Source organism: Corvus cornix, chromosome 2 (assembly GCF_000738735.6).
Source record: "Corvus cornix cornix isolate S_Up_H32 chromosome 2, ASM73873v5, whole genome shotgun sequence".
Lineage (NCBI taxonomy): Eukaryota > Metazoa > Chordata > Aves > Passeriformes > Corvidae > Corvus > Corvus cornix.
In genome coordinates, this window is record NC_046333.1 from 44,952,840 (window position 1) to 44,980,750 (window position 27,911).

General features: G+C 39.5%; 1 protein-coding gene and 1 long non-coding RNA gene across 5 annotated transcripts in view; one reads left to right on the forward strand and one right to left on the reverse strand.

Annotated features, from left to right (window-relative positions):
- The window catches only part of CREB5 (cAMP responsive element binding protein 5), a 258,114-nt gene that overhangs the window by 152,768 nt on the left and 77,435 nt on the right, over positions 1-27,911 (reverse strand). For all 4 annotated transcript variants that reach the window (XR_002045390.3, XM_039549391.1, XM_039549390.1 and 1 more), the window contains one exon: positions 22,120-22,292. Coding sequence is in view for 3 of the 4 variants with exons in the window: in XM_039549390.1 (XP_039405324.1) it covers positions 22,120-22,292 (173 nt within the window). In the remaining variant the exon portion in view is untranslated. The remainder of the gene's footprint in view (positions 1-22,119; positions 22,293-27,911) is intronic.
- Positions 5,792-8,083, forward strand: LOC109144552. The gene is made up of 2 exons (XR_002045391.3): positions 5,792-6,034; positions 7,844-8,083. It is a non-coding gene; the product is annotated as an uncharacterized LOC109144552 (long non-coding RNA).

The window sequence follows — 27,911 nt, forward strand, 5'->3', positions numbered from 1 at the left end:
GGGCTTCACTGCAAGCAGGTAAGTAGTGCTGCGAAATCAGCAGAATGTGTGAAGTTTTCACATCCCTAAGTATTTACAGTGTCCTGGCTGGATGTCCTGAAGCTGAAAACAGCCATTTTCAGCTGCATCAGATTTGGGCATGCACCTAGCTCTGGGAATGCCTAAAGAGAAAAAAGCCCTGTGAAACAAATTTGCAACAGCCTCAAAATAGTTTTTGACTGAAATCTTACACCAATTTATTTTTGTTCCCGTTTATCCTAACATATTTCAGCCCACGACAAAATTTTTTCACCAAGATTTTGACAAGCCAGACACAAAACAAAACCAATGTGTCCATTTAGGGATTTCAAGGCGAAATAGTGGTCACAGCCATGGTTAAAGAAAAGATGTTAAATGAGCAGTGGTGGTGAACATGGGAGAATGAAGTGCTATACTGGCTTTGTCTCAATCTTCAGACATAGGACCTGATACTACAGCAGGCACCACATGTGCCACTCCTTGGCTCAGGCTTCATGGAAGGGAAAGAGTAAGTACATCTGAAATATGATTTGAGAGGAAGAAGTCATCTGTGGCAAACTCAACCACAGTTAAAAAGCAATTCTTTAGCAGAAATATGGTTCTTTAAAATGTGTTATTTTTTTCCCAAATCTATCAGCATTTATCAGAGTCTCTATTTAATAAATTTTCTAGACTTCATCTTCCATTTTCCAAAATTTAAACCAATAAATTGAGTTTCATTCTGCTTGAGATAACATGGCTTAATTCCCATATTTTATCTCTTCTAACTTTCAGACTTATCAACCATTTAACAAGCAACAAGAACAAAACAAAAGAAAAAAAGAATATTAAAGGCACTTGAAAGGAATCCACATCCTGATTTCAGATAGAGAGAAAAGACAAACATGAATGGAGAAGAAAAGCAGAGGTGGTTTGGGGAAATCTGTCTAGGACAAGATGAAGAAATATAAGAAAATATCTATGCCCCTGTGTCAGAACTGATAAACAATTCTCTTGACCAGTGACATAGCCCAGAAAATCCTGTATCCCATGCTATTTGTGTTTCACAGAGCACATTCTGTAGAATAGACCAGAAAGAGACAGGTTTGAAAAAGAAATATTGTGGTATTTCTACTAAACCAACATGAGAAAGAAAAAAATTAATTTTTTCAGCACAAAATGATCTTCCAAGGTCACTTCCTTTTAAATGTAGATGCCAGTGCTTGGTTCTCATAAAAACAAACAGTCTTGGTAGATTTGATGGTGGATTGCTCCCCAAAAAGGATGTAGTATGTAACAGAGAAGTTTTAGCTACACTGAAACCAATTAAAATTTTGCCAGTAGCTTCACTGGGACTAAGTACCAGTTGAAGAAGGTGACTTCTAAATCATATCAAAACAGTGAGGCATTTATTAGATCTACATTAGTTATTCTCCAAACTCTCAATATGAGTTTTGACATATACATTCATTTTAAAGGAAGTTTTAACTTCTGTCCTGGCTATTTTTTTTTTTTTTTATTTATTAGTGCATTACTATGTGAATGCCACACATACGGGACTTTGTTCTTTAAGACTTCCAAAGCTGAGAGGTGGAAGCCTTTTACCATGTGTTAGCTAGCAAGTTATTCCTCTCTCCCTCGCTCCCCAAAGGCCTAATGATTCTCCCAGTCAACTCCCCTCCAGCCAAGGAGGTTGGACATGGGTCCCTCAGCAGTCTGCCAGTGCCAGCGTGTCAGCCAGACCCATCCCTCCCTGCCCAGAGGGCCAGGCTGGGCTCAGCTGCAGCTGTGATCCAGCCATCCCTGCACCGGGGCAAGGACTATTTACCAGCTTTTATTTTTTTCCTTTTTATTTAAAAGAGCAGATGTTAAAGCAGGGTCCCCATCCCTTCTAGTCAGCCATCTCCTGTGGGCGGAAAGCTTCTTAATTGGGATAGGCAGCAGCAAGAACAAAAAAGCAAGCACACCATTCCAATGTGATCTACCTCTCACAACCATCGAGGCATTAGCCAGGATGCCAGGAATGAGCCAAAGGCTTTGACAGTAGCTAACATCATCTACACTTCCCTCTCCCCACAATTGCATCTTACCACTATAAAATGCAAAGCAAATACATACACACATTTGTAACACAAGCAAAAATCACCATTATTTTCTTAATGTGTAAGTAATTTCTGGTGAAAAGAGACATGCAGGCAGCAGCCCTTTTCCTGGGCACAGCTCATGTAGTGGAGGTGGCTGCTACCATCAGGAAAGTGAACCCAGAAACTTCACTGGAAGGTCCACACCAAACCTGTAGAGCGACATCATGAAATCTCAGAGTTAGGTCAAACAGCTCAATATATTTTTCTCTATCATTCATATATAATAGTTCACTTGGTTCTGCCACTTGAGAAAAAGATGTGAAAAACTACACATATAGAGCTGGAAAGTAACCACAGTACCAAGACAGATGTTGAGAAAAGAGGTAATTGAGTTCTGCCAAGACTATAAGAGACCCTTTCTGGCCTTCCATTATTATCACTTCAGTTCGAATGTTAGTATTATTACTGAGAGCATCACTGCATTTTTTTCTTCAAATACTGGCTCTGGAAGGCTTTGATGCTCCATTTAAAAAGAAAACTTGCATTACTAGCCCTCATGGACACAGAGAAAACCTTAAAAACATGACTTGAAAGCATGTCTCAACATACCCCCACAGGATGAAAAACCAGATGTCAAGCAAAAGGAACACCTACTTTATTATCAATTTTATTAATGTCTGTGCCTTACTCTTGATTAGAGCCAAAAAAGATTAAAAAGAAGTAAACATTTTTTTTTGCTCTTCTTATAGACTTGTTGGCTCATGTTTTCAAGATTTATCTCCAGCTGTAAGAATTTGAAGTGTCTTGAAAATGGGCGATAAACATCTCCTAGAGTTGCAGAAATGTAGAAGCTGGTGCTTCATTAAATGAACCAAACCCCAAATTGCAAGATGTGTGAGGAAATCACTCATGGGCAATGCCGTGACAAGGAGTACCCTACTTTGGGCACATAGCTCTGGTGTCTTTCTAGAGCCCCTATATTCTTTTTCTTTTTTTTTTTTGAGATCTTGCATATGAAAAATGTACTAGCTATTCCAATATTGCTCTCCTTATTGGTAAATCAAGGAACAGCAACAGGCTTAATTGTAAAGAAGAAAATGCATGTTTTGTAACGCAGTTTGCAGCAGTTATTTTTCTTCCTGAAAATAATGGCATGGGTGAAAGTTTCTAAAGTCTGTTTGATTCTTGGATATATCAACAAACATCCCTTCGCAGCGTCCCTGTAAAGCAGACAGAATATCTGCAGCGAAGCTGGGTTCGGACCCAGAGTGTTTAAATGACCAGGCAACACACCCAGCCATTCAAGCTGCCAGGAGTGAAGGGGAACTGCAGAATGGCAGCCTGTATTTATAAGCTCTTCATCCCCTGTGCCACAGCTCCGTCTAAGCACAAGCTCCTCTCACACACTCATGCTGGTTTACTATTTCTGTTGTGTACAGAAATAGACAATGGACTACATTCAATCCTATTGTTTTGCGGTGGGTTTTTTTTTTCTGTGGGCTGACTTAGGTTGATTTTGTTGCACTATTGGCAATTTTACTTATCCAAATATTAAGAGAGAGTGAGAACCTAAATGTTTGATAGCAGTGCTCATTAAAACACTAGCAATGTTAGGAATTAGTGTGTTCTCTCCCTCCTTATAATGATCCAAAATTCAAGACTCTGACAAAGAACAAGCACATGGGAGGATCTGGCTCATGCCTTCCTTTTCAGCAAATGCATCCTTGGGAATAATTTAAATATCATATTTCAGCCTTGTTTTACACACAGAATGGAGTGGAAAGTAACTGCTGGGTTTGTATAAAAGGCAGGGGGTATGGTGGGAGAATAATTCTGCTAATCCTTCATTTCAGTCAAGCTGAAGTTCCCTATATCCGTGAGCTCAGAAAGAACTATTGCCTGCTTTCCACACCAAATGACCTGACTCTCTGGGATATCTTTGAGTGACATTTCTTTCAGCAGCTTTCTGACATTGCCTTTTGGCAAGTTGTCCTAGCTGAGTGCTAGTGCATTATAAGCTTTGCATAGCGACATGCAAGTTTTTAAAAAGGAGAAGAAGGCTTCCTTCTTTCCTGGATGCCGGAGCTCAGTCTCTGATTTTATATGGAGGGAGTGGTGATAGGGTGGAGGGTGAGAACCAGTAAATGCTTATGGCTGTGAAACATTTGGAAATGCTTGAGCACAAACACTTTTCCATTCTTACCCCCTTTGCTGCTTTCTCCCAGCACAGAGGAGTGGTGGATGAACGGCAGAGATAACTCCTGAAGTTCCCATTTAGTGAAGACAAAGGGACAGTTCCAAGGAAAGCCCAAAGAAAACATCTTCCTCAGCTTTTTTCCCTTCCTTTCCTTTCACCTTTCTTAACTCAGTCATCAGTCCATACTATGAAAGAGTCTGGACTCATAGTTTTTTCCTCTTTCCAATACATATCTGTTACTTACTGCTGGTCTGAAGTGAGTGTGTCAGACCCCTGTACCTCATGCGCACAGGCTCTGCTCCCAGACACTTAAAACTCTGCCTCCCCACCATCTTTCCTAAGGGATATAAAGAGACACTTCCCTGCTGGGTGGCAATGAAGTAAATTAGCCAGATCTGGTTCTTGGTCTGGGGTAGACAAACTCACATCTTCCCATCATGTAAAGGGAGTGAAGTGCGATCAAATTCCCTGCTGCAGAAGTGGTTCAGTAATTTCTACCTGGAATGTATTTGAAAAAGACAGGACAGGCCTTGCTTTAATGTCTTATTGGAAATTCAAAGTCTGTACCAGTGCAGCATATTCCCCCTCTTCCAGTCTAAGGTGCACAGTCAGCACCGAGATTTGCTCCAAGCCTCAGTGGGGAACTTGAATCCCCTGACCTACTGGCCTGGAGAAGAGAGTGTAACCAAGTCCCTCTGACAATAAACAGAGAAACTATTAATAAGATTAACTCTCTGGTACCAACAATCTCAGCATCTGTTTTAGACATAAAGAGGAAGGCTGGTGAAAAGAATATAGTGGCAACAAAGGGTTAAATGAATGTGAACTGGGCAGGATCCTGCTACTTGAATCTTTTCCATTGTTTGCTGATGAGGTGCAGGCACTTGGCTGTGTACCGAGAGAAGGCTTTAAGGGGACCCAGAATCTGGGAATACATTGCTTCTAAATGGCTAAAGCTGATCTTTAAAGATAGTGTTCCTGCCCACTTTATTTTTTAATACTTCAAGGCATCCATATTTCATGTAATCTAAATTTTAATGTCAGAAAACTTGATTACAGAACCTCTAAAAGTGAATCTGCAGAAGAGGACAGTGCAGTCTCCTTGTTTTAGTAACACTGACGAAAGCAGGGGAGGGAGCGCCTGGCAGCCAGCAGTCTAGAGGCTGGCATGGCAAATAGATACTAAAGAAGGTTATAAAACTGGTGTAAATGCTGCATAGAATGCTACCTATCCATTGCTGGACATTTTGAAAGGGGGCTTGCTAGAGGAGGATTAGGACAGTGGAGTGCTTGCTCCTATTCCCAGAAGCAGCCGCCGAATCTACCACATTTAACAGTAGAAGTTGTGAAGGGCACAGAATTAAAGCTGGTAACCCAAAGGGAATGTATTCTCCTTCTGAGATTTCTGCACTTTACTAGAGGGACAGTGTTAAAATAGAAGAGGTGACTGCAAACGCACTCTGACAGCCAGCACGCCTGAAAGGTCAGATTAGATTGAGCACTTAGTCTTTATCCATTAGTAGAAGCTAGTAAATCAGAGACTAGCTGATTTAGAAATAGCTGTGTCTTTGTAACATTACCATGTCTTAAACCAGACAGAAAGGGCTCCAGGAAACCTGAGGGCTCTAGATAATACTCTAGATAATGTGAGAGCTGCTTCTCCATGACCTATTTGATAACCTTCCTCACATAAGGATGTTTACAGGCTGGGTGGCAACTAAGATGTTTAGCTGTGCTGAGATGACAACTTTATGAGGTAAGAAAAATAGCACAGTGTTTCATTGTTGTTGTCATCGGATGTGGGAGCAGCTTTGAAAGGTTGCTGCAGCATTCTGTCAATAGGACTTTTTGGAAATAATGATTTTTCTGGCTAGGCCGTAGGCTGCATTAATTGTTTGGAAGGTGTAATTCTTCATCTGCTGCTAATATCTTGCTAGAAAAAAACCAAAATACTTGGTCGTTCTTGGAAAAATCTGTTCTAAGAGCCTAGGAGCGCACCAGGTGGAAGTCATTTTAGAAGGCTTTTTACTTTGAAGGGCTGGTGGATAGTCCAGTGTTTGTGTTTGGTGTGTCCCGGCTCACAGAAGCTGTATATTTTCAGGGTACAGCATACTGGATTTCCTCTCCTACTCTTTTAGCTTGCTGCTCTCATACCCAAATGAGAAGCTCACATTTGCTGGCATGAGAGCACATGCCATGCTTTTCTATGGTCTCTAATCACCTTTCCAGTTACCCTGTCCATTGAAGGCAATGCAGAAACTCCTGGAATTCAGCAGGCTCTTCCCATTGGGAGGAAGCAAAAGGAGTTCTTTTGCATGTATGGGAAACCTTAATTCTCCTCTTTTCTAAAATGCTTTGTCTCATTTAAAGAGTCTGCATGGATATGCCTCCGACGTTTGTTGTCATAGCGTCACTTTTATCTGTTGCGTGTCCAACTCGCCCCATGGAAGAGAGGGGTTAGGGAATTGCATTGAATTCACGCACATCTTGTTTACAGGCAGTATTCACATTGGCAGTGCTTCATAACTTTCATTAATGGAAAGAAAATAGGATGGAAAGCTTCCTCAGAGTCTCTCTGCCACTAAGACTGTTCGCATAGCCCAGTCTAGGGAAAACATGGAAAACACACACACAAAGGATGATGAATGAATGGATACCTTCTAAAGAGATAGAAGAAAGCCTGTAATAGAGAGATGGAAGACAAGAGAGAGGATTTCAGGCTTGTACTTCTCTTGAAATAACACTCTGTTTTGAGTATTTTGCAAATAATGGAGTCTGGTTTAGAGTCTTTGAGGGCTACTATAATAGAATTAATTAATTGGAATGAGAAAAGGAAAAATAACCAAAGCACAATACTTTTTCAGAAGAAAAATCAGTCCTTACAGGATTTTTGAATGTCAGATTTAAGAGGATGTTTTTTTCACTGAATTAATGAAAAAGTTCGAATTTTAATTGAAAAAGAAGAAAGAGAAAGAAAACAAAAGCCTTCCTACACTTCAATATGTTGAACACCTTTGAAGCAGATCTTAATGTTTATTAGTTTTGCCTTATCTTGATTTTGAAAAGTTAAAGGAAATTACTTTTAGTTATACTTTTTGTGTGTATTAGCACTTGTTGCTTTTAATAAATATGTCTGATAATTAACTTCCATTTCAATTTATTTTCTGCAAAACACAGAATCATAGAATAATTTGCACTGAAAGGGTTCTTTAAAGATTATCTTGTACAACCCTTCTGCCATAGGTGGGGACTAGATTAATATGATGCCTGGAGAAAGTCTAGTATAAGCATTCTCATTTTTCTCACTCTGTTTAAAGAATCTTCAGCAGTTTATTTTAGCTTCCAGGAAATTAATAGCACATTATTTTAGACATGATTACATAATACCCTAATTCTTCTCTATTTCTGTGGCAAAGAACTATACACTGAGTAAAATTCCTGATGTTTAATTACATCAAATGTTCAAGACCTATCAGAGGAACCTATTTACCTTCTGCTCCTGTAATACCTAAATTCATTTTAACATTCCCGTAAGTGAGAGAGTATTCCTTTTCATATTTTATAGTTGGTGAACTGAATCTGAGAGAGACCAAGAAATTTGCCGAAAGAAATCAGCGGTGAACAAGAAACCAAAGTGAACTTCGCTAGGCCCAGACTAGCACTTTAATAACTTCTGCCACTGCTTTCTGTCCAACATCCACTTGATGGGATCTATTCTTTGATGAATCTTCTGTTGTTATTATAATCAAAACTCAAATGTTTTCCCCATTTACAGTTTCTGTTCTGTAAAGATCTTCACAAAGTCTTCTGGGTTATTTTCATTTTTGAGTGACAGGGCAGCAGTAGAAGCAGCAGCCATTTAACCTTCCCAGAACATATCCCTCTTTTACTAGTTCCATGCAAGCATCTTGGTTTACCCTGCCAAACCCAGTACATAACAAAACTGAGTGTGCTCCCTCCCACTCCACCCATTCTGGTCCGTGCATAGTAGGATAGTCTCTGTGCATTGGTGGAGGTGCAGATTTTCTTCCCGTCCCAGCACTTCTGTGAATTGGCAATGGCAGCCCCAGTTTCCCACACATACACCTTGAAACAGCTTGCATTCCATGAGCAATACATCACCCACTGCTTGGAAATGGTGATACAAGGAAGATTTCTTCACAGAAAACAAGTAGTTTGCTACCTATTTAACTAAGATTTTAAAGAAAAAGAAAAAAAAAAGGAAGATAAAAAATCCGCATAGGTCTTTCCTCTCTACTTGTCTGCTTCTGAAAAGTAAGCAAGACAACAGATCTTCAAGGTGCTCAGCTCAGGGAGAGAAGGAGAGCTTCTGTGGCCCATGGGAAGAACAGCAGCCACAAAAGAGTCTGGATGATACATAACCTTAGCTTTCAATCTGGCCAAATTGAGAGCCCCATGCCTGAATGTCCTCTCTGCCAGATCAGCCCCAAAAGCTTATGGGAAAAGGGGGGACATAGACAGGAGAGCAGCCTGCTCCACACAAGGAGCAGTGAGGAAAGCTGTTGTACACAGGCACATCAGGACAGCTGCTGAAGGAAAGGAACTATATCCACCCTGGATAGCAATCATGCTCCAGAGCCAGGAAGCTGAGCTTGGTTGCTGATAGCCAGGTGGCTCTGTGCCAGAAAGCAGAATGGCACGAGATTTGCACTTCAGTGTCTTGGAGACCCTAGGAAAGAGCTGGGGCTGTAGGAACTTCTTTCTTGAGGACAGAATGTAACACATAGGCAAGAAGTGTAGGCCTGATCTCTTTCCCAAACACCAAGAAGATCTCTTAAAGTCCAGAAAACTCATTGTTACAGAGCAAAAATGAGGAAACTGATGCCACTGAATGATTCTGCTGCTAGGAAAGCCAGTCACTTTTCTTCCATTTGTATGTAAACCGCATCACTTTCCTGAAGTTAGATGCAGGACACAGGCACATTTAGCACTGTCCACCTCTAGCTTAGTCTCCTGGAGGCTTCAGGACTTTCATTCAGACTCTTTGTTTAGCAAATAGGAAAACTGAACACATAGTCTGCACCAGCTGAACCTCTATTTGCTCCACATATAAGGCCTATCTAATGTCAGCAAGCAAGAAGTATTTGCAAATGAAAAGCTGCACAGACATCTATGGGTTTTTAAGAAAGTGGACAGCAAATAAAATACCTATTTTTTTAATCCTCTCGTGCTCATGCTCTTATTGTGCCAAGTATTTTAAATGTCAGCTCCTCAAGATTATCTCAGAGCTGTATGACCAATTCCCAAACTGTGTGCATCAATGGGACTATCAGTGGTTCCACACCACATCCAAACTCATCCCAAAACTCTGCAAATAAAAAAAAGTCTGTGGGTTTAGGATTGCTTTTTAAACCAAACATTTATTTTAAAAGATAAGACAATAGCTATTGTCATGCTAAAATCTGAGGACAAAATTACTATATATATGGTAGTTTTTAAATATATCAGCCATTTATATTTCTTTATGAGGGAAAAAAATTTGGCTTTAGTTGCAATCATTCTTAATTCATTCTTTATTGCTGCTCTGGTTCTGTGTTATTTGAGCTGGTTAACTGTTAAAAGCGTTTCAAATGTTCACATGGTCTGCATTAGGTTACAGAATAAAAGTAAGTACAGCCCACCAAATGTAACTTTCTGAAATGTAAACCACATGAATTTGATTTCTTTGTGGTACAACTTTAATTGGGTTCAGAGGTCTTTTGGTCTTACCTGTCTATCTGCTCTCTGATGGCCCGACCTGATAAAGCTAATACAAAGAATCTGCAAACGCGATCCAAACTGATTACCCTCAGTTACAGTACATGGCTTTATACTTGACAGTAACAGCCCTTCACCCTGGTTCATTATTAGGCTGCAAGTTTGAACCCTGGAGCCACCACTGAACTGGGAGTAGAAGTGTCACAACTTATAGTAAAAGATTGTGTCCCCTTGCAACTCTGCAAAACAAGAGGAGCGGAGGGAACAAGAGCATGTAGGTGCAACTCTAAGCGATCACATCTCCTGGAAAACTGCATGAGCATGCAAACATATGTATGCCTCACACTGTCACAGCAAATGTTACAACAAAGAATGCATCCAACACACGCTACATAGAAGAGGAGCAACTGCAAACAGAAATTCCAACAAAGCCTGAAATCTTCAGATAATGGTCTTAAGCTGATTTGAAATTGTTGATCTTTTTCTTTTGACAATAGACTGCTTTGCCTTAATGACTCCTCATTCACTCATCGACGCTCCTCTCTGTTGCACTGTGTTCTGCCATATGCCTTACTCGAGTGAAACAACAGTACTGCCACTTCCCACCCAGAAGAGCACATCATATCCCAACAAGAAGAAAGGCACTGTACAATAGGTACACTCGCCTCATATCCTGTGGCCCGACTTGTAAACAAAGACCTGTATCGGCCTGTGGGAGCAGATCTGGAATTAAGCAGACAGCTCAGGAGAAATGTAGGTAGAAAAGGATCAGTGTGCTGAAATATTAAAAGTCCCTTTGCCTGGGTAGCTGGTTTTCTTGGTTTTGCAATGCACAGCCTTGATTTTGAAAAAGTAACATGAAAAAGATTCACAGTGCTCATAGCTCTTGGAAGAAGACACCAAATAAAGGAACACTCAGCAGACCCAGTAATAAAATAACATAACACAATATTGAATGTTACTCAACTGAAACTTCCACTGTAGTTCATAACTTTCATTCAAGTAAATAAATCAGTAACAAGTAAAAATATTACAAGTCATCCTCTAGTTCAGGCAAATTACATTCTATTTTCTCTACTAGAAAACACACACGCACATACAAAAAACCTTTCAAAACCAATGTAGCAAATTTTTTTAGGATAATATTTTACATCCCATTCCCCAAAGCTGTTTTTGTCTTTGTCATTTTTCTACAGTTCTGTTACTGAGCACTGTTCTGTACCAGTAGAACTGTTCTCCCAAGTAATTTCCACCAGTGAATGTACAAGCAATAACAAATGAGGTCCCTTAATTATTTCCAGGTTTTTCCAATAAGAAGTGTTGGCAATGCAGCTCTTAGCTCTCTGTCCATCATACAAATAACAAGGCAAGGCCTGTAAACATGGCAGGGGCGTGTCTACTTTCCTGTTCGTCTAATGGGCAAGCAGGAGGAGTAAGAAGGAAATGTATACCTCAGTAGTGGGGTTTTATTGTCAACATAGAATCGTTTTTTTTGGCTTGGAGTCATTTACACTGTCTTCAAGGACACAGCTTACAGCTTCCCAAGTTGGTCATAAGGAAAATTGAACATTTCCAAGGATGCTTCTTCCAAAACAAAAACTGATTTTTTTTCCCTTGAGGTTTGAAATATGGGATAGGCTCACCGTATTTTAAACGGTTGCTAAAAGCAATATTTGATAATGCAGACCTGACACCTTTTGATTGCAGATTGTGCTTTTGTTCTCTTTTCTTCTCAACCCCTCTTTTCTTTCACATACAGTTTTTTGCTTCTCTCTGCATTTATGGGTTCTGCTTGTGTCCAGTATTGTTTCTAGCATTTGCTTTATAGGACTTAGGGTCCCACAAGCCTTGATGTTGCATTAACGTGCAACAAAAAAGTTCCATGCTACCAGGCTGTGTACAGAAAAAGATCAGACTGGAAGGGACCCCAGCTTTCCCCACAGAGAAATACAGTTTCACTTGATGGCTTCTGGAATGAACTTTGCCTATTATGTTTTATATAGATTTTGAATAAATCCTCTGAGTCACAGATTTCTTATTGGAACAATAGAACAATATAGAGGCCAGAGGAAAATTTGGAAGAAAGTATGGATTTTCTTTCCTGTCATGGAGCCCAGAATCCATATCTTTCTCCACATCCATTTAGTATGGCACAACGGAAACTCACTGACTGTTTTCTTTCAACTTCCTTTGCTACTTCACAGTAGAAATATTATTCTGCTTCCTATTTTAATTCCCTACAGATCAGAAAAATTCAACAACACTCTACGTCTCTTTCCTCTGTGATCCTGGAACAGACTGCAGAGAAAAAAGAGACTAAAACAGAATACGAAGGAAATTAATTGTAAAGAGGTTAAGTTTTCCACACAACTCTTCCATTTGGTGTATGTATTGATAGGCTCCAGTTGGCATCTACAGATTACATATCGTCAGTCTGGATTTGGTATAACCTGTGCCATATAATCTCAGACAAAACACTTGAAACAAGCACAAATTGAGTAAAATAATATGAAATCAGTTCAAATTTGGTCTCCTTTGGTTATCAGCTACAGTTCACATCTTCAAATGTTGTAGTTGTATTTCAACCAGACTCAGTCATCCACAACAGACTGTTGAGCTTAACAGACCTTCTTGTTTGAGTATTTTAAAACTACTGCTGCCTTTTGCCCACTTTCATTATGTTAATTTACATCTGCTGCCCAAAAAAGCTACATCGACAACTCACAACAACAATGATGAATTAATGAAGTCCAGCATGCCCAAAGAGAGATTCCTTCAGGCACATTAAGTCAGCAGTTCATCTCTCCCGGGACAGTTGCTAATAACAGCTCAAAACCACTTGCTGACAATACAAGCTTTAGCCCTGAGTATGTCAGAAAAGCTTTCTGCATGCAGCTCCGCCCAGAAGCTCCAGGAGACCATCACCATTCAGATCTGTGCATCTCTTGCACATCTTCCTGTGGCATACCTGGGACAACCCTACTGAATGTTACAAGCCAGGGACATATGGCATGAGCAACCACCTGTCAGAAAAGGAAGCCAGATATTCCACTGGTGCCAGCACTTCCTTCCAAAGTGCTTAAAGGATCAGAGGCCCATCAAGCAGCACCTTGTGGCTGAAGTGCTGGCTGGTCACTCTCCAGACACCTAAGGCAACAGCCTGTCTGAGATATGATGAGCAACATGTGTTACACAAGGACTGATATAAAGGGGGGAGCTTTGATGTTGTGCTAAGTGTCCAGCTTCAGGCGTGAAAGAGGATACTCATAGCAGTGTGAGCAGCAAGCCCAACCAGCTGAGACTTAATCAACCTGGAAACCCAATTCATTACTCCAAGAAATTTCTCATTATGTTCTCTATTTGTATTCTTTTTAGATCATTTTACTATCAAAGGTGCAATCATCCTGTCTTTGCCTAGGAAATCACAGACATTTCTATAATGGGGAGAAAAAAGAGGAAAAACAAAAGAAGTTTAAAGACATCCAAGCCCCACATAAAAATACTTAATTCTGAGAATGCTGAGAAGAACAACAGAACTCTATAAAAACACTGAATGGCTTTTAAGGAAAACTGTGAATTCCTCAATGTATACAACGATACCAAAAATGTCAGTTTGGACTTGAATCCGCATCAAAGATCTTTAGGTCAAAACCACTATGAAAATGGTTCAGAACAACTGCTCTGCTAAGAAGTTAGAACTACCATATCTGACTTCTAACCAGGTTTAGAAAATTTTAAGTTGCTTGAAGAAAACTTAAAAGATCAAAAGTTATTGTTTCCGTTAAAGAAATAATGTGACTAGGAAGGAGCACTACAAGTATTTCTGTATAGGATCATTTGATGCTAACCATGCTTTCTTTTTTCTTTTTTTAAATTTCAACAAAACAGAGCAAGAGATGGGGGGACAGAAAAGTATAAAGAAGTAAAAAGTACAAGCAAGAAACATTAGAAAATTAAGAACAAGTGCAGCTTTTTCTTGTATCACACATGTATATACGTACATACTGCATTTCTATCTGTAGGGTTAAAAAAGAAGAATGTTACTTTGAGCCCTTACATTTACAGCACCAGTGAGCCTGGATCTTATAGTTAAAGAACTAGATAAAAGTAACATAATATTCAGAATTCCCCAGGAAGTACAATCAATTCTCTTAATACTGTCAAATAAGCTAGGGATTTGGATTTCACTCATTTTGAGAATTGTTCACTGCAAACATTTTATTACCTCACCAAGTTTTATGGACCCTATCAGAACAGCTGCGATTCACTTCACTTGCAGCAGAGGAAACTGGTAATAGCTCAAAGATTGCCCCCTTCATTTCATAAACCAATTAGGACCTGGATCCTACAACTAGAGTAACACAACCCTTCTTTTACTGGCAAAATTCCACTTCATTTATGTGAGCTCAGAATAAACGTCTCTGTTGGCAGAACACAGATGCTCATAGCAGCAAATGTTTCTAAAACACACTCTCTAATTTGTTCCTTCTTCCAAGGAACACTTTTTCTGCACTCCCAATCTACCTGCAGGTTCTGTCTAGCCATCAGTTCCTTGTTCAACTCAGCAATTTTTTACTAAATGTTGCTAAGAGAATTCAAATTTATGGTTTACTACATGGAACTTTGTTAGAAGGTCTCCAAAATGACAGATTTATTTAAATTATTTTTTTCCTTCTAAATCAAGCATAATTTCATTTTTGTAAAGAATTATTTTTGGTGATGTTGTCATCTTAGATTTGTCCATGCCTTTGATTCAAATGGTTGGTGGTTTGGGGTTTTTTTTTGGTTTGGTTGTTTTTCTTTTTCAAATGCATATTTGGCCTGTCCATAAGTATAAATAGAACCATATATATGGCCTAAATGGGACTATACTGTACCAATGATTTTGAAAACTCAACTCATCAATTAATAAGGAGGCCTACTTTTACAGGCGGTAAAGTAAGATCCATACACTTTACACAAAGTCTGTAATTCCTGTGTTTTCCCTCAGGCGCTTTCCTCTGAACAATTGTAATTGGTTTGCAGCCAGGTACCAGCTTAAAAAAAAAGAAAAAGAAAAAGAACAAGAACAAGAAAAAGAAAAAGAAAAAGAAAAAGAAAAAGAAAAAGAAAAAGAAAAACCCAAAGCATTAACACTTTACTAACTTATAGTATGCTTCTATATTCCTTTGAAAGTGTTCAAAAAAGACACTGGCAACACAAACCATGTAAAATCGACGTGTTCCCTGTTCAGCACATCAGTGCCAATTATCTTATTGAAACAGATACAAACATAATTTCTCAGTGGGCAACTAATCTTTTATCAGAGTTCTTCTCATATGAAGGTCTTCACTTTTTACTCATTACAGCCATTGTGCTACCCCCAACAAAGCTTTAAGCCGTTCTCTGAACTGACATGGTGTAAGACAGCATCCCAAATCTTGCTACTTCTCTGGAACCTGCAAATTATTCTCTTAAATGAAAAGAAATTTTTAGAAAAGCCTTACACCAAACAAAGTCTGTATTGTTTGAGTTAGTGTTTTACTGAGGCTTAGTTACCTGTCAAACAGGCTGACACTTGGATAAAACACATACTGGAATCATGCATTGGGGCATGTTAAGCACAAACCTGCGATGAAGAGCAGAGCTATGTGATTCGGCTATGCAGAGCCCTAATGATCTTTTTCTGGTCTAAGGGAAGCTTGATCCGTCATATCAAACCCACTGCAATTCTGAGATCCTCTTCCATCCGAAAATGATTTTACATCTGTTTTAGTTCAAAGAGTCATATAAATCAGAAGCTCTGCCCATAAATTTTGATGACACCTTTAAAGAAGATTTATACGGTGTGTATTATATATATACAGGAGGTATGTAAGAGATACCAACCACTAAAATTAAGGAATCAATGATAGATTCTCCAAGTTCTGTATATCATATATAAGTCCTATTTATGACTTTCTCTGATGTGAGAGCCAACCAACTCCTATGAAAGCTCAGTATTTCTGTTCAGATACAATTATGGGTGTAGTACACTATTCTGACCTTGTTTTCCTATAGTTCTTGCATGGGACAAGCTTTTCAGGACAAAACCATCATGATCCATTTCTTAGAAATCACTTGCATGAGAATTGGCTCAAGCATGGATTCACTGCCTATCTCAACCCACTATCAGGAGAGAGAGGGCTTGTTTCTTCTCATAACACAAGACAACAATCCTAGTAAGAGTCAGTGGACAGCCAGTCACACAATATCCCTTACACTTTTTGGTTTTGGTGTTGTAGAAACAACATTTCTAACAAACTTAGGACTTCTGTCAAGTAGAAAGTATGAGGTGTAAAATATTATGTTCATTAATAAATTTAACCAACACGTATAACAAGTGCATAACTTTCAGGATAATAGTTGACATCAAGTCAGGTAAGAAACACACTAAACTCTCTTCATTTCAGGTTGACAGGCTGTTTATTACCTGGCTAATGATCCTCCTTTCAGTCCCTCAAAAGTCACCTTGATATATGTCAGAACTTTCCAGCCCCTTCCTAGACCTGACCTTACAGCAAGAAAGCGTTTTTGGTAAGGCAGAGGAGTATGTTCCTGAGGACAGAAGAGAGATGTTGTGAACAACCACCTGTTTGTGCTGTGCCTGACACACAGGCTGGTGCTGTTTGCTTTTTTTCTTCCTGACTCAGCATTATGGGGAAAAATTGAGTCAGCAAGTCCTGAACATGCAATGCAAACAACAACAGAGGAGGTTGGAGAGCAGACAGAGCTTCTAAACATCACAGACAGAGCCTGCAGGTCAGTGTGTGGACCTGGGCAGCAGCTTGCTAAAGAGATGAACAGCTTGAGAGAGTCCAGCTCATTTCCTCCCTCATCACCCTCTCTATTAAGCTAAGCTATGAGACAACTTGTTTCTGGGAATGGTGCACTTGTAATAATTTCCTAAGTACTTCACCTGAGCTTCCCAGAGACTTGTGGCTGCTGCTCACATGTAGCTTGATGGGATTCCATGTCAAGGCTGGCCAAGGTCAGTGTGGTAGAAGGGACTACAGAAAACATGTCTTAGCATAAACAGAAGAAAAACAATCAGGACCATTAAACAGGAATTAAAGCCAAACCTTTAGTACAAAGACAAGAAAAAATAAAATTTGGACAGAATGACACTGTCAGATGCTTTCTCTTCCCACCTCTTCCTTTTCCTCCCCTTTCCAGTGATCTAACTGATGTTCTTACATCCTGCACAACCAAGGCTATGGAATGGACTTCATCAAGGGACTGACTGGTCATTAGCTACTTCATCTCTCACTGCACGTTTCTTCTCATCTCACAACATACTGTGGTACTTCAGTTCAAATACATGAGTTGGAACACAGGCTTTCATCACAGATTTCCTGGAAAGGGAACTAGTCTTTGAATTTAATAAAAGCACATCATTCCATGGCCTCTTTGATGCCACACACTCCACCACCTTACTAAGAGCTTAAAGAGAGACTTTCTCGAGGATGTACAAAGACCCTTCTCAGTCACCCACCTATTCCAAGTGCCTTCCAGAACTAGCCGCATTAGGGAAGGGTTTCTGCCTGTGATTGCCTCTTACAGGAGTCTTCTCTGTTTCCTTAAGATATGAAGGATGATAGCAGGATACTCTGAGAACTCAACAGCAGTTGCAGTCTCAGATAGCTTGTGCTATGGTGAAAATCCCGTGTTTGCCAGGACACAGGACAGATCTGTCCTTCTGCCATCTGAGGCCCTCCAATTAAGACCGAGAAGTTTTCTTTCATTTTCCAAACGGCCAAGGCCGCCAAACCTGTTAGTCCCACTACATGCATGGAGTAGTCAGTTTTTCTGACTACTCCATTTCCCATGCCCCTCTGTTTGAAAAGCATTCAAACCCCTGAAAAGATGATAAACTGGAACCAGAGAGACACATGTGGCATCATGAGAGGAAAGAGAGAGGAACAGTAAGGTGATGTATAGATGTTAAAATGAATGCTGCATGTGGGGACTGAAAATCTGTTCTCCCACTGGTACCATGATTCTTCAGTACGTCAAGGCACCAGAGGCATCTTCCAAACCCCTTTTGTTGCTTTCTCCTACCTGCTTGCATTTCACCAAATCTGGTTGCAATTTCTCCCTTTTGGTGTTGTGCCAGAAGACCATCTTATCTCAATTGAAATGCTCTACAACACTTTAAAAACAGATAATCTACATCACATGGTTAGTGCTCTATGTCCACTTTGGAGCCTGAGTTCACTGAAACTGGACGCACTCTCACTCTCCATTTAGTACAATGTTAACAGCTTGCTGCATCTGTGACAATCCTCCATCCACCCATGTTCTTTATCAGCTGCAGAGCCATACCAGTGAGTTTCAAACAGGAATAATTACTAGTTATATCCACTAATAGCTTGAAAAACTAGCTTGAGAGCAGGTTACCTTCTCTGTGAACACTGAGCTGTTAGGTTGCAGCTACCAACTGTATTTGATAGTCTGAAAAACACATCTTTCCTAGCACAAGATGTGTCCAGATAGAGCAAGCAGCACGCTGTGTTGTCACCAATTTGTCTGACCAGAATTTTCTCACACACTACTGTATACTCAGTCACAGAAAAAAAATGGAGTTATTTTAAAAAAAAGACAATCACTGCTATCGTACAGCCTAGTTCAGAGTCCCATATCTTGAGCCGATTCAGCTTATCTGCTTTTCTATACCTTTGACAAATGTATGTCTTATATCATTTTTTCTTGCTTTTCCTCTGTGTATCTTATCTTGAAATGATGTGCTATTAATCAGCCAAAGACACCCTTCACTGCTAAATGTTCCTCAACTGATTTTTCATCAGCACAAGTAGTTACTAGTTCCAGCATTCCTCCCACATGCTGAAGGCTTGGCAGGGAGGGAGGAGGGATGGCAAGGAGGTTAGAGACTGCCTCACCACATAAATACTATCTGGGACCTTTACACCAACCTGCCAGCTTGCTGGAATGGTAATGTTGCTGTTTGTTCTCAACAAAAGGAACACAGTGGGAGGAAAGTGGGACTTCACCCTGTCTTATTTTTTAAGTTAATAACCTTCATGCTCTTCTCTTTATCTGATTAATCTGGCTGGGTGCCTGTTCAGTAGTAGTTGAAGCTTAATACCTGAAACAATGTGTGGATATACACTGTGCCAGTAAGGCTTGCCCAACAATGCACATTCTCTCATGTTTTCCCATGCCTTGTGTCAATATCTCATTTTATATGTAAGCCCCCAGAGTAGGGGATAGGGAAAAAGAGAGGCATGGAGGGAGAGAGGGAGGGAGGAAGGGAAAAGGTTAGAGGGAGAGGGAAAAGAAAGAGAAGGAGAAACAAAAGTAGGGAAAAATTACATCCCTTGGGAATGTCAGCAGCTACAAACTCGCCCACTCCTCACCATGAAAAGAGCTGTGTGCGGGCACAGGTGGGTCCCATTCTCTGTTACTAGAGCACAGCCTACAAACAGGGGCTAAATGAAGACTTTCATTGCTGTTCCCTGTTTTCATTGGAGCAAGGCCATCATAAACATTTGCAGGTGGCTTGGCCATAGTCTGACACTAAAATATTTGTGGTTGTGATAAAAATCAGAATATTGCTACAAGATGGTTCTATATAACCTTCAGGGCTTGATCCTACTCTTACAGAACTCTGTGAGAGTTTTGCCCAGTTTCTTTCTGCTGGTTTTACTGCTCATTAAAAGGCATTTTCCCTGGCACAATTCTTCATGGTAAGGACTCATCTACCCTTTGAGGCAGCTTCAGATGATTTTTTTAAAAAGGGGAACTCAACCAAAACCTACTATTTGAGCACCTCAGGATTTGGGCTAGTTAAATAGCTGAACAATCTCAACTTTGCAAGGCCAAATCAAAACCACCAAACTTTGAGGAACTCAAATATTTTCTGAATTCATCTGGATTTTTTTTCAGTGGTTTAATACTAAAACCATTGTCCAGGCTGTATTCCTCAAGTATGAGTCGTGGATATAATTCTTAGCATATTTAGAAGGATAAGATGAAGATAAATGGAAATGACAAGATATGTTCTTTGAGTAAGTAAAACAGACACCACAGACTGAAGGAAAAGAAGACAAACAAGGATGCTCAATACTTTGGCAAGTAGAGGAAGTTGAAAATACGGCAGTTATCTCCTAGGACACACCATGAACAAGAAACAAAACCTCCTAGGAAGAGGGAAGAATGGGAAACAGAGTATGCTGGAGGTAATACCCTAAGTCTCATTCACACACCAACTCGCACAGAGACTAAAATGCTGACAAATGCCTCCCAATAAAGCAGCTTTAGACTCAGACTTAGAAACATTTGTGTGATTCAGTCACAGGGAAGAATTAAGATATGTCATGACAAAGTTTCCCAAATGAGACACACCGCTGACTAGGAAAAGGCCTTTTTATCCTCAACCTCTCCAACTTTGGAGATTCTAATCACTGTGGCCCTGAACCAACACAAACCTAAAACCTGACTGACAGGGTCTTGCAAAACCACATGCAGTTTTTTTCTCATTATATAGAAACAATTGTTTGGAAGCCAAGTACAGTCTTACATAAAACACCTCACCACTGAGTATTAAAAGTTGTTTGGGGTTTTTTTATGGTTTTAATTAGGATCATAATTACCACTAGACCTATTAAGTCACAATTTGAACAGGAGCTTAATCATCCTTAACGCAAATAATGGCATTAGTTAATGTTTTTCTTTCTAAAACTGAAAAAGAAACTGTTTCTTCCTCCCTCCCTCTCTCCCAGCCCCCTGTCTTTGAGCAGAATGGGACACATAGAAGACAACAATTTTGCTGGATTCACAGGCAAATGGTATTGCATGTGAAATCTCAGTGAACACTGTGTTTTGTCAACATGTAACATATACAAAGGGCACATCCATCAAATACGTTTACCTGACCCATCTTACCAGATTTATATATTAAGAACCAAATCCTGAAATAGTAGTAAAAAGGAAAATAGAGGAGCTTGGCCAGGAGCACAAAACTAGGGCAGCAGATGGAATCTGTGTTCTGTGAATGGCTGGATAACACAGAGCTCAGTGCCATGGGCCATCCCAGCTACCACAGGAGATACAGAGCCTGTGGTCTACACCAAGAATCTTGAAAGAAAACTCAAGAATAACTGGATTTTCAATTGTCAATGCCACAATTTCACCTTTTGGTTTTATTTTGAAAAGACTGTAAGTTGATCATCAATTATTTAGACAATGACTGGGGACAGAGACTGCTTTCACACTTATCAAATAATGGATGTGCCCAAATTACAATGACAGACAACAAATCTAGACTGCTGCTTCTTTCTTAGTCCACTAATATATATCTTTTTATCCATACATTTTCATGCAAAATTCTCAGAGCTGTGTGTTGAAAAACTGTACCCTCAAGCCATCAAGGCAGTTACTGTACAATTAAAAACATGTTCTTGTGACTTATGAGGATCTCATACTTGCTGGAAGTAACCAGGTATGCTGAACATGGATGGTTTTGTTCACACAGTTCTCCAAACATTAGCACTCAATTGGCATTCAAGCCAATATAATAAGCATCCATACTGTCAATTTATGGTAATAAATATGGATCTATCATCACAAACTGACCAACTGTTCACACTGTGACAAACTCTATTTATCTCGACGGCCTTTTTGTCTTCCAGCATTCTTCAGTTAACCAGAGGACATAGGAAATAGCTCAATCCCATAGAACACCCAGAATTCCCACTGAAGGAAGTTAAAGGATCAGCTCCACAAACACTTTGTCTTTCTTCCCAGAGCAGTTATAAAAAAACCATGAAGTATGATCATAAGATAAAAACAAAAAAGTGGATGGAGAAAGCAGGACTTCCCAGTAAGTAGAGCATTTCATCCTTTTTGAAGCGGGGTGCCACATTTGGAGTAACCTGGCCATTCCCCATAGTCTGCAACGTGTGCTGCAGGCATCCTTGCTTATGTTGGCAGGGTCAAGTGCAAACTCTGTAACCTCAAAAACCACGAGAACAACATCTGGTCCTGCATGTAGCTGGACCTTAAGAACCATGAGGACAACATCTGATCCCACGGGCAGCTGCAGGAGACAGAACCAGAGAAATGAGAAAATGGAAATGGACTCACCCAATCTGCCGATTTGTGGAAGGTGCTTGTGTAATGACAGAACTGGACTGTGGAGATGGCATGGCTTGTTGAATCACAACGCTGGTGTCATGGTTTGGCATCCTTGTGTTTGTCAGCTGGTGGGATCCAGGTCCCACCATTGCTCCTCCAACCGTGTTATGCATGGAGATATTCTGCAAAAAGAAGGGAAATGGGAGATGGTGGAAGAAAAGTACAAGAAATAAATGTCTTATCTTGGTTTTCTGTTCTACAGGAATACTATTAGAAATCTGAAAGTATCAACAACATGAAAAGTTACTGGCTCCTGGTAAATCCCAAGCCAATAGATCTTGTTATAACCAACAATAAAGAAATGAAAAATAAATATTTACTTTCACAGGGCAATATAAATGGAAAAATACCCACAAGTTGACTAGTCGTTCTTCTGTGATTGTGTCTTGTGATTTATAATGGGGATATTTAGCACATATTTCTCCTAAATTAATACGATATGAGTGCAGGACACCTGGATTTACTGCGTGAGCTGTTGACTGTGTACTGTGTCTGTTTAGAATGACAAGCAAATCAAGTTTTACAGTCCCAAAGTAACAAACAGTACACAGCACATCATGAAACAGCCATTTCTATTAGACTCCATAGATTTGGTAGAGCAATAATATCCCAGAGGCTTAGAATAACACTGTATTTGCCCATATATAACCTTTGCTTCAGGTAACTCAGAGATCTTAAAAATTTCTTAAAAAAAAAAAGAAGTTCACAGATAACTCATATCCACTGAGCAAACAACCCAAGAGACTGGGATCCTGCTAAGGAAGAAATCATGGAACAGGACTGCTCTCCTGTTAGGCCTGTACACAAAACACACTGCTGCTAAACCGCAGGGTTTGACTTGGCCTGCGTTTAAAAACAAACAAAACTCTCAAGCCAGAGATAAGCCATAGTGCATGCATATGAAAAATATGGTAACCTTGAGAGCATTATTTTTCCTATCAGGCATCAACGTGTGAATTGTTAGCAGCAAGGGGAAAAGAAACTTTCCATTGTCACCTTATGCTAGGCCGAGGAAAACGAGAAAAATAATCCTAGTATGTACACAGCCACTAAGACTCACACAAAGCACCTTCCTAACCACTGCAATACTCGGGATTTAAAAGCAAAGTTATATTTCATTCAAAATTCCAATTTATGAGTCAATTTGTCTAGGAAGCACACACAACCACCACAAAGTATTTGTAGATAAAGCTGGTGAGAAAGGAAACTCAGAGCTCTGATCAAATGTGGAAAACAGAAGAAGCAGACAAGACACTGAATCCCAGATCTAAAAGAAAGATTGTATTATGAGCCAAACAAATAATAACCTTTCATGGAAAAGGAGAGCAAATAATTAGGGGACCCAATTGAAGGCATTAGCTATTATCCCCTCATCTCCCAATTTTATATATTTCATGTGATTTCCCAGGACAGTGTAGACACAGGGATCTCTGTTTCTTTTACAGGAGTTGTTCTGGTCTTTATTAACACATAAAGAGGCAGAGGTGCTGCCTACAGCTGCATGGTTAGACCACCTCATCTGGAATGAAGAGGACCCACCTTTGAGTTCCTCTTCCAGTAAATAATTTACCCATTATGAATCAGGTCTAGAAGCTCCTTATTCACTTAAGTATTCACTTAAAGAGCATGAATTACAAGAGGAAGCCAGACCAAGGACCTTAACTGTAATATTTCATAGCACAGTAGCATGGCAATAACCTTAGATATATGAAAACTTCTCCAAAGAAGTTCTCCCTCATCTACCACTTTCCTATTAAAATGTCACTTCTTCAACAGATTACTGGTTTCTGATGGAAAACCTGTTCAGTTAAAAAAAAAATATATGTACAGCCAAATCTAGCTCAGGATTCAAGCCTGCAATGATGCTTTTGATCATGGCCAGATTTTGCAAAAACAGATCTAATATCTATCCATGTGCAGCAAATATTTTAACACTACCACTTCCTAAAGTGATCTCTAAAGGAAGTATGTACGGTGCTATGAGTCTGCAAGGCTGGGGAATGGACAGGATGGAAATCCATCACAAGCCTTAGACAAGTGGTACCCTGGCACTTGCCCAGAGTTTTACTGGACTTTGTTGTACCATGGCAGGGCAGAACTTAAAGATTTTATATCAGATTCCTGTGCTGCTAGATTAAGTATTTCCTTTCTCTTTTCCTTCTCTTTCCATTTTCTCCTATAATTACAGAGCTCTCTAAGGTACAAACAGATGAATTATGATGGATATGGAAAATTTTGTTTGCCCATAAGACAGTGTAATTGTTACCTTACATGCATAAACTTCCAGCACTGTTTCAAAGTTTTAACAATTTCCAATAAACTGCATCTTTTCAAAAAGTAGGCTGAGTATGTGATGCATGGAAAGTAAAAGCAGAGTGAAAACCTGTCAATGCTTTCAGATGTCCATTCTTCTCAGTAATGCAAGCACTGTTGTTGGGCAAGCGGGTACTACGTCGCCAAGTGAAAGCCTAAGGTTTCCCAACAAAATGTCAAACTCAGCATGACTCTGATATTCATAAGAAAAGGATTAGGCAATCTCAGAATAATTTACATCACTGAGATGCTTGTGAATCTACAGAGAAGTTCAAGCAAGTTCATACTTTAAGGACAATAAGTATGCTTTGAAAGACAGCAGGAAGGTAATGCACAGTAGATCTGACACTAAGCCTATCTGATCTCGCCGTATGCATCATGACATGCAGAATGACTCTGTATCACCAGCACAGCAAGACTAGGCTCGTTGCACGTGTGATGCAGGCAGTCTTCAGAACTCCCAAAATGGTTTTGATGTGTTGAGCTCTGCATCTGATTCTGAATGGATCTGGATAGAATATTAACAAGCTCCTTGCAGACTTGACTTTGGGCCCTTATAGAAAGAGGAAAAATTCAGCAATATTGGTTGAAACTGAGACCTCCACTTTCTAGTTGAATTGTTGTTTGGTTAGGTTGCTTCCAGCTCTACTTTTAAGGAGCTCTTCATGCTCTTCTACCAGGCATCCGTGAATAACATCTCCTTTGACTCCCCTTTTCATTATTCTCCATCTCTTAAGCAGATGGTAAAGATTATTTGATACTAGGTGTAGAGCTCCCAGCATTCCAGCTCAGAGAAGTCTACGGGAGCAATGACACAGCAATGACTGAGCTCTGCCTCTCCTTTTAGTATTCCCAAGATCCATCCATAATCTGAGAGTATGACAGCCACACACACTCAGAGTTTTCTCAGGCATCTTCTCAACTGTGCTTCAGCATTAGAAGAGGGCATATGAGCTCATCATTATTATCTATTTTATTAAACTGAACCTAAGTGTTCGCACAGGGAACAGGCCACCCATATGTCAGGAGCTGCAGAGACACAAAAGACATGCCTTAAGATTTATTTAGTGAATCTTAATTAAGATCCAATATATGAAGAGAAATTTATGTCCTTTAGGACTAAATTTCATCCTCACTAAAGTTTCCAGTCACTCCCACTGAAGCAGAAACTAGGATTATAACACTGAAGAGCTTTTATAGAAATGCTTGCCTTGCCCATGTGCTCATGCAGTACTCTCCAACAGTATTAACATTCAAACAAATAAACCAAAAAGCAACAAATCATATCCTCAAACTGCTTTTAAATCAACGTGCTCATTCTCAACCCTTCCGGCTGCAGGAGGAAAGTGTACAGATCATCATCATCTTAACTTCTCCCCAGTTATACTTCATGACCCATTTTAGCTTCAGACTTAGAAGAAAACATTTGAGCATTTTTCTCCCACGTGCAACCATTTAAGTTTGGATAGGCAACACACTTATTTTTTCTAAAGGCTAAAAACCTCTTGTAGTCATGCTTCCATGTTCTGGTGGAGAGGATTACACATCACTCCACAAGAACACACACCCTGTTGGCAAGCTCAGCAGAGAAATGACAGCTACACAGACACAGGCAAAATACGCCCAGGCAGTCACCGTTTCCCCTGAACCCTGGTTCTTCCAGAGTAACACCCATGCATTTCACACAGCACCACCTGAAGTTAACCACCATCTACTGAACTCAAAGGATGGAGACAACTGATCCATCCTTTATGATCTACGGTAACGTTCTGAATTTCAAACAGAGCTTCTTTGTGGTTTTAAACTATAAGATCTAGTTTCTGAACCAAAGTCTGTTTTTATTTTCCTACTATTATTTTTTAACTGTGAGGCTTACTAAAAATTGCAAACACCAGTTTTACACAAACTGCAGACCATTCAGGATTGTTCCATGTAAGCTTTCAGATCAATAGAGCTGTAACCTACAACCAATTCTACATAAAGGTATTCTGCAAACTATAACATAAATTCCCAAGTCAGAAGGTATTTTCCATTAAAAAAATGAAATAAAAATGTAGGTAATTTAAACACTAAAAAACAGGTTTTGCACATCTTTTTTTTATGCAAAAAATCATGCATCTGTATTTTGCTGCATAGCAACTTAAAATATTTTCCCATAGTTCAAGAAAAAAGCATCAACTTAAAAAAATTAGAGAGAAATCAAATATACAATAGTACTTTAGAATTTATACAGACTGTCTATTCAATATATATTAACATATATTAACATATATTAACATAATACATATCAATATATTTTAACAAGGACAAATATTCTAAGACAAAACACATTTAAATGGCAGTTTCATATATGCTTTTAAGAAGTGCACAGTAATATCTTGCCTGATTACTGAGATCCTAACTTCACAATATATAAAAAACACGAGTGGAAGCCTCCAGTGACACACTGCATATACTGCTTACACAACCAAAGAACCTGCCAGCTTAAAAACTTGGAAGACATCATTGTAAAGAAACTTATACATTAAATGTGGCAAATAATGGCAGGCTTCAAAATTATTTTAATCATATATCATCTCCATCAAAATTACTGAGGCTCTATGAATTCTCTCCTGACAGAAGAAAAAGATAGTCCCAAAACAAAATTTAGCACGTCTCCCCAGAAACAGCACCAATTCATTTATTTTCTCATTGTTCAGATCAATGTGGAAGGAAAACACCCTCACACCAGCCCATCACAACAGTTTCATCTGTAACTGGCATACAAAATCTAAACTGCCATAAGCACAGAACTAAGCTTGCTGCCCACTCAAGGCCAGTAAACACAGATGAGGAATTAGGGAAGAAAACAGAGATAAAAAATGAATTATGTTACTAATGTAATTGAAGGTTTACAGGAAAAAGAAAGTCTATTATCAAGATTTAAATTAAAAAAAAAAAAAGGACAAAGTTCCATTATGCAAGAGATGGGTGAGTGTAAACTTGGTGGAGACTGAAATGCAATACCTTTTCCTCTTCTTTTTAAACTGTAACATCTGTAGAGCTTGAATGAGGAAAAGCATTAAAGCAGAAAAAAAGAGGACACAGAAAGGAACTTCTGGAAAATGCTGTGTAGTAACATTAAGCATAAGGACAAAGCACTATGAAGATCTTATTGCAGACTGCTAAAATCCATTTAACTCCCCTACTTAGCAAGAGGTATGAAGTCACTGAATGAGGCTGACACAAAAATACAGAACCGATGCCAAAGGATCTATTCCTCAAAATATTTCAAAGAAAGGCAAATGCTCACTTAACAGCTACCTGATAAAAATGGCACATTACAAGAAACAGCAGGCATGATATAGCCCAGAATGGAGAAAGACTCTTTCCTGCCCCCAAGCCCCCCATCCAAAGTCTCCCCCCGAACTGGACCCAGCTAGCTATCC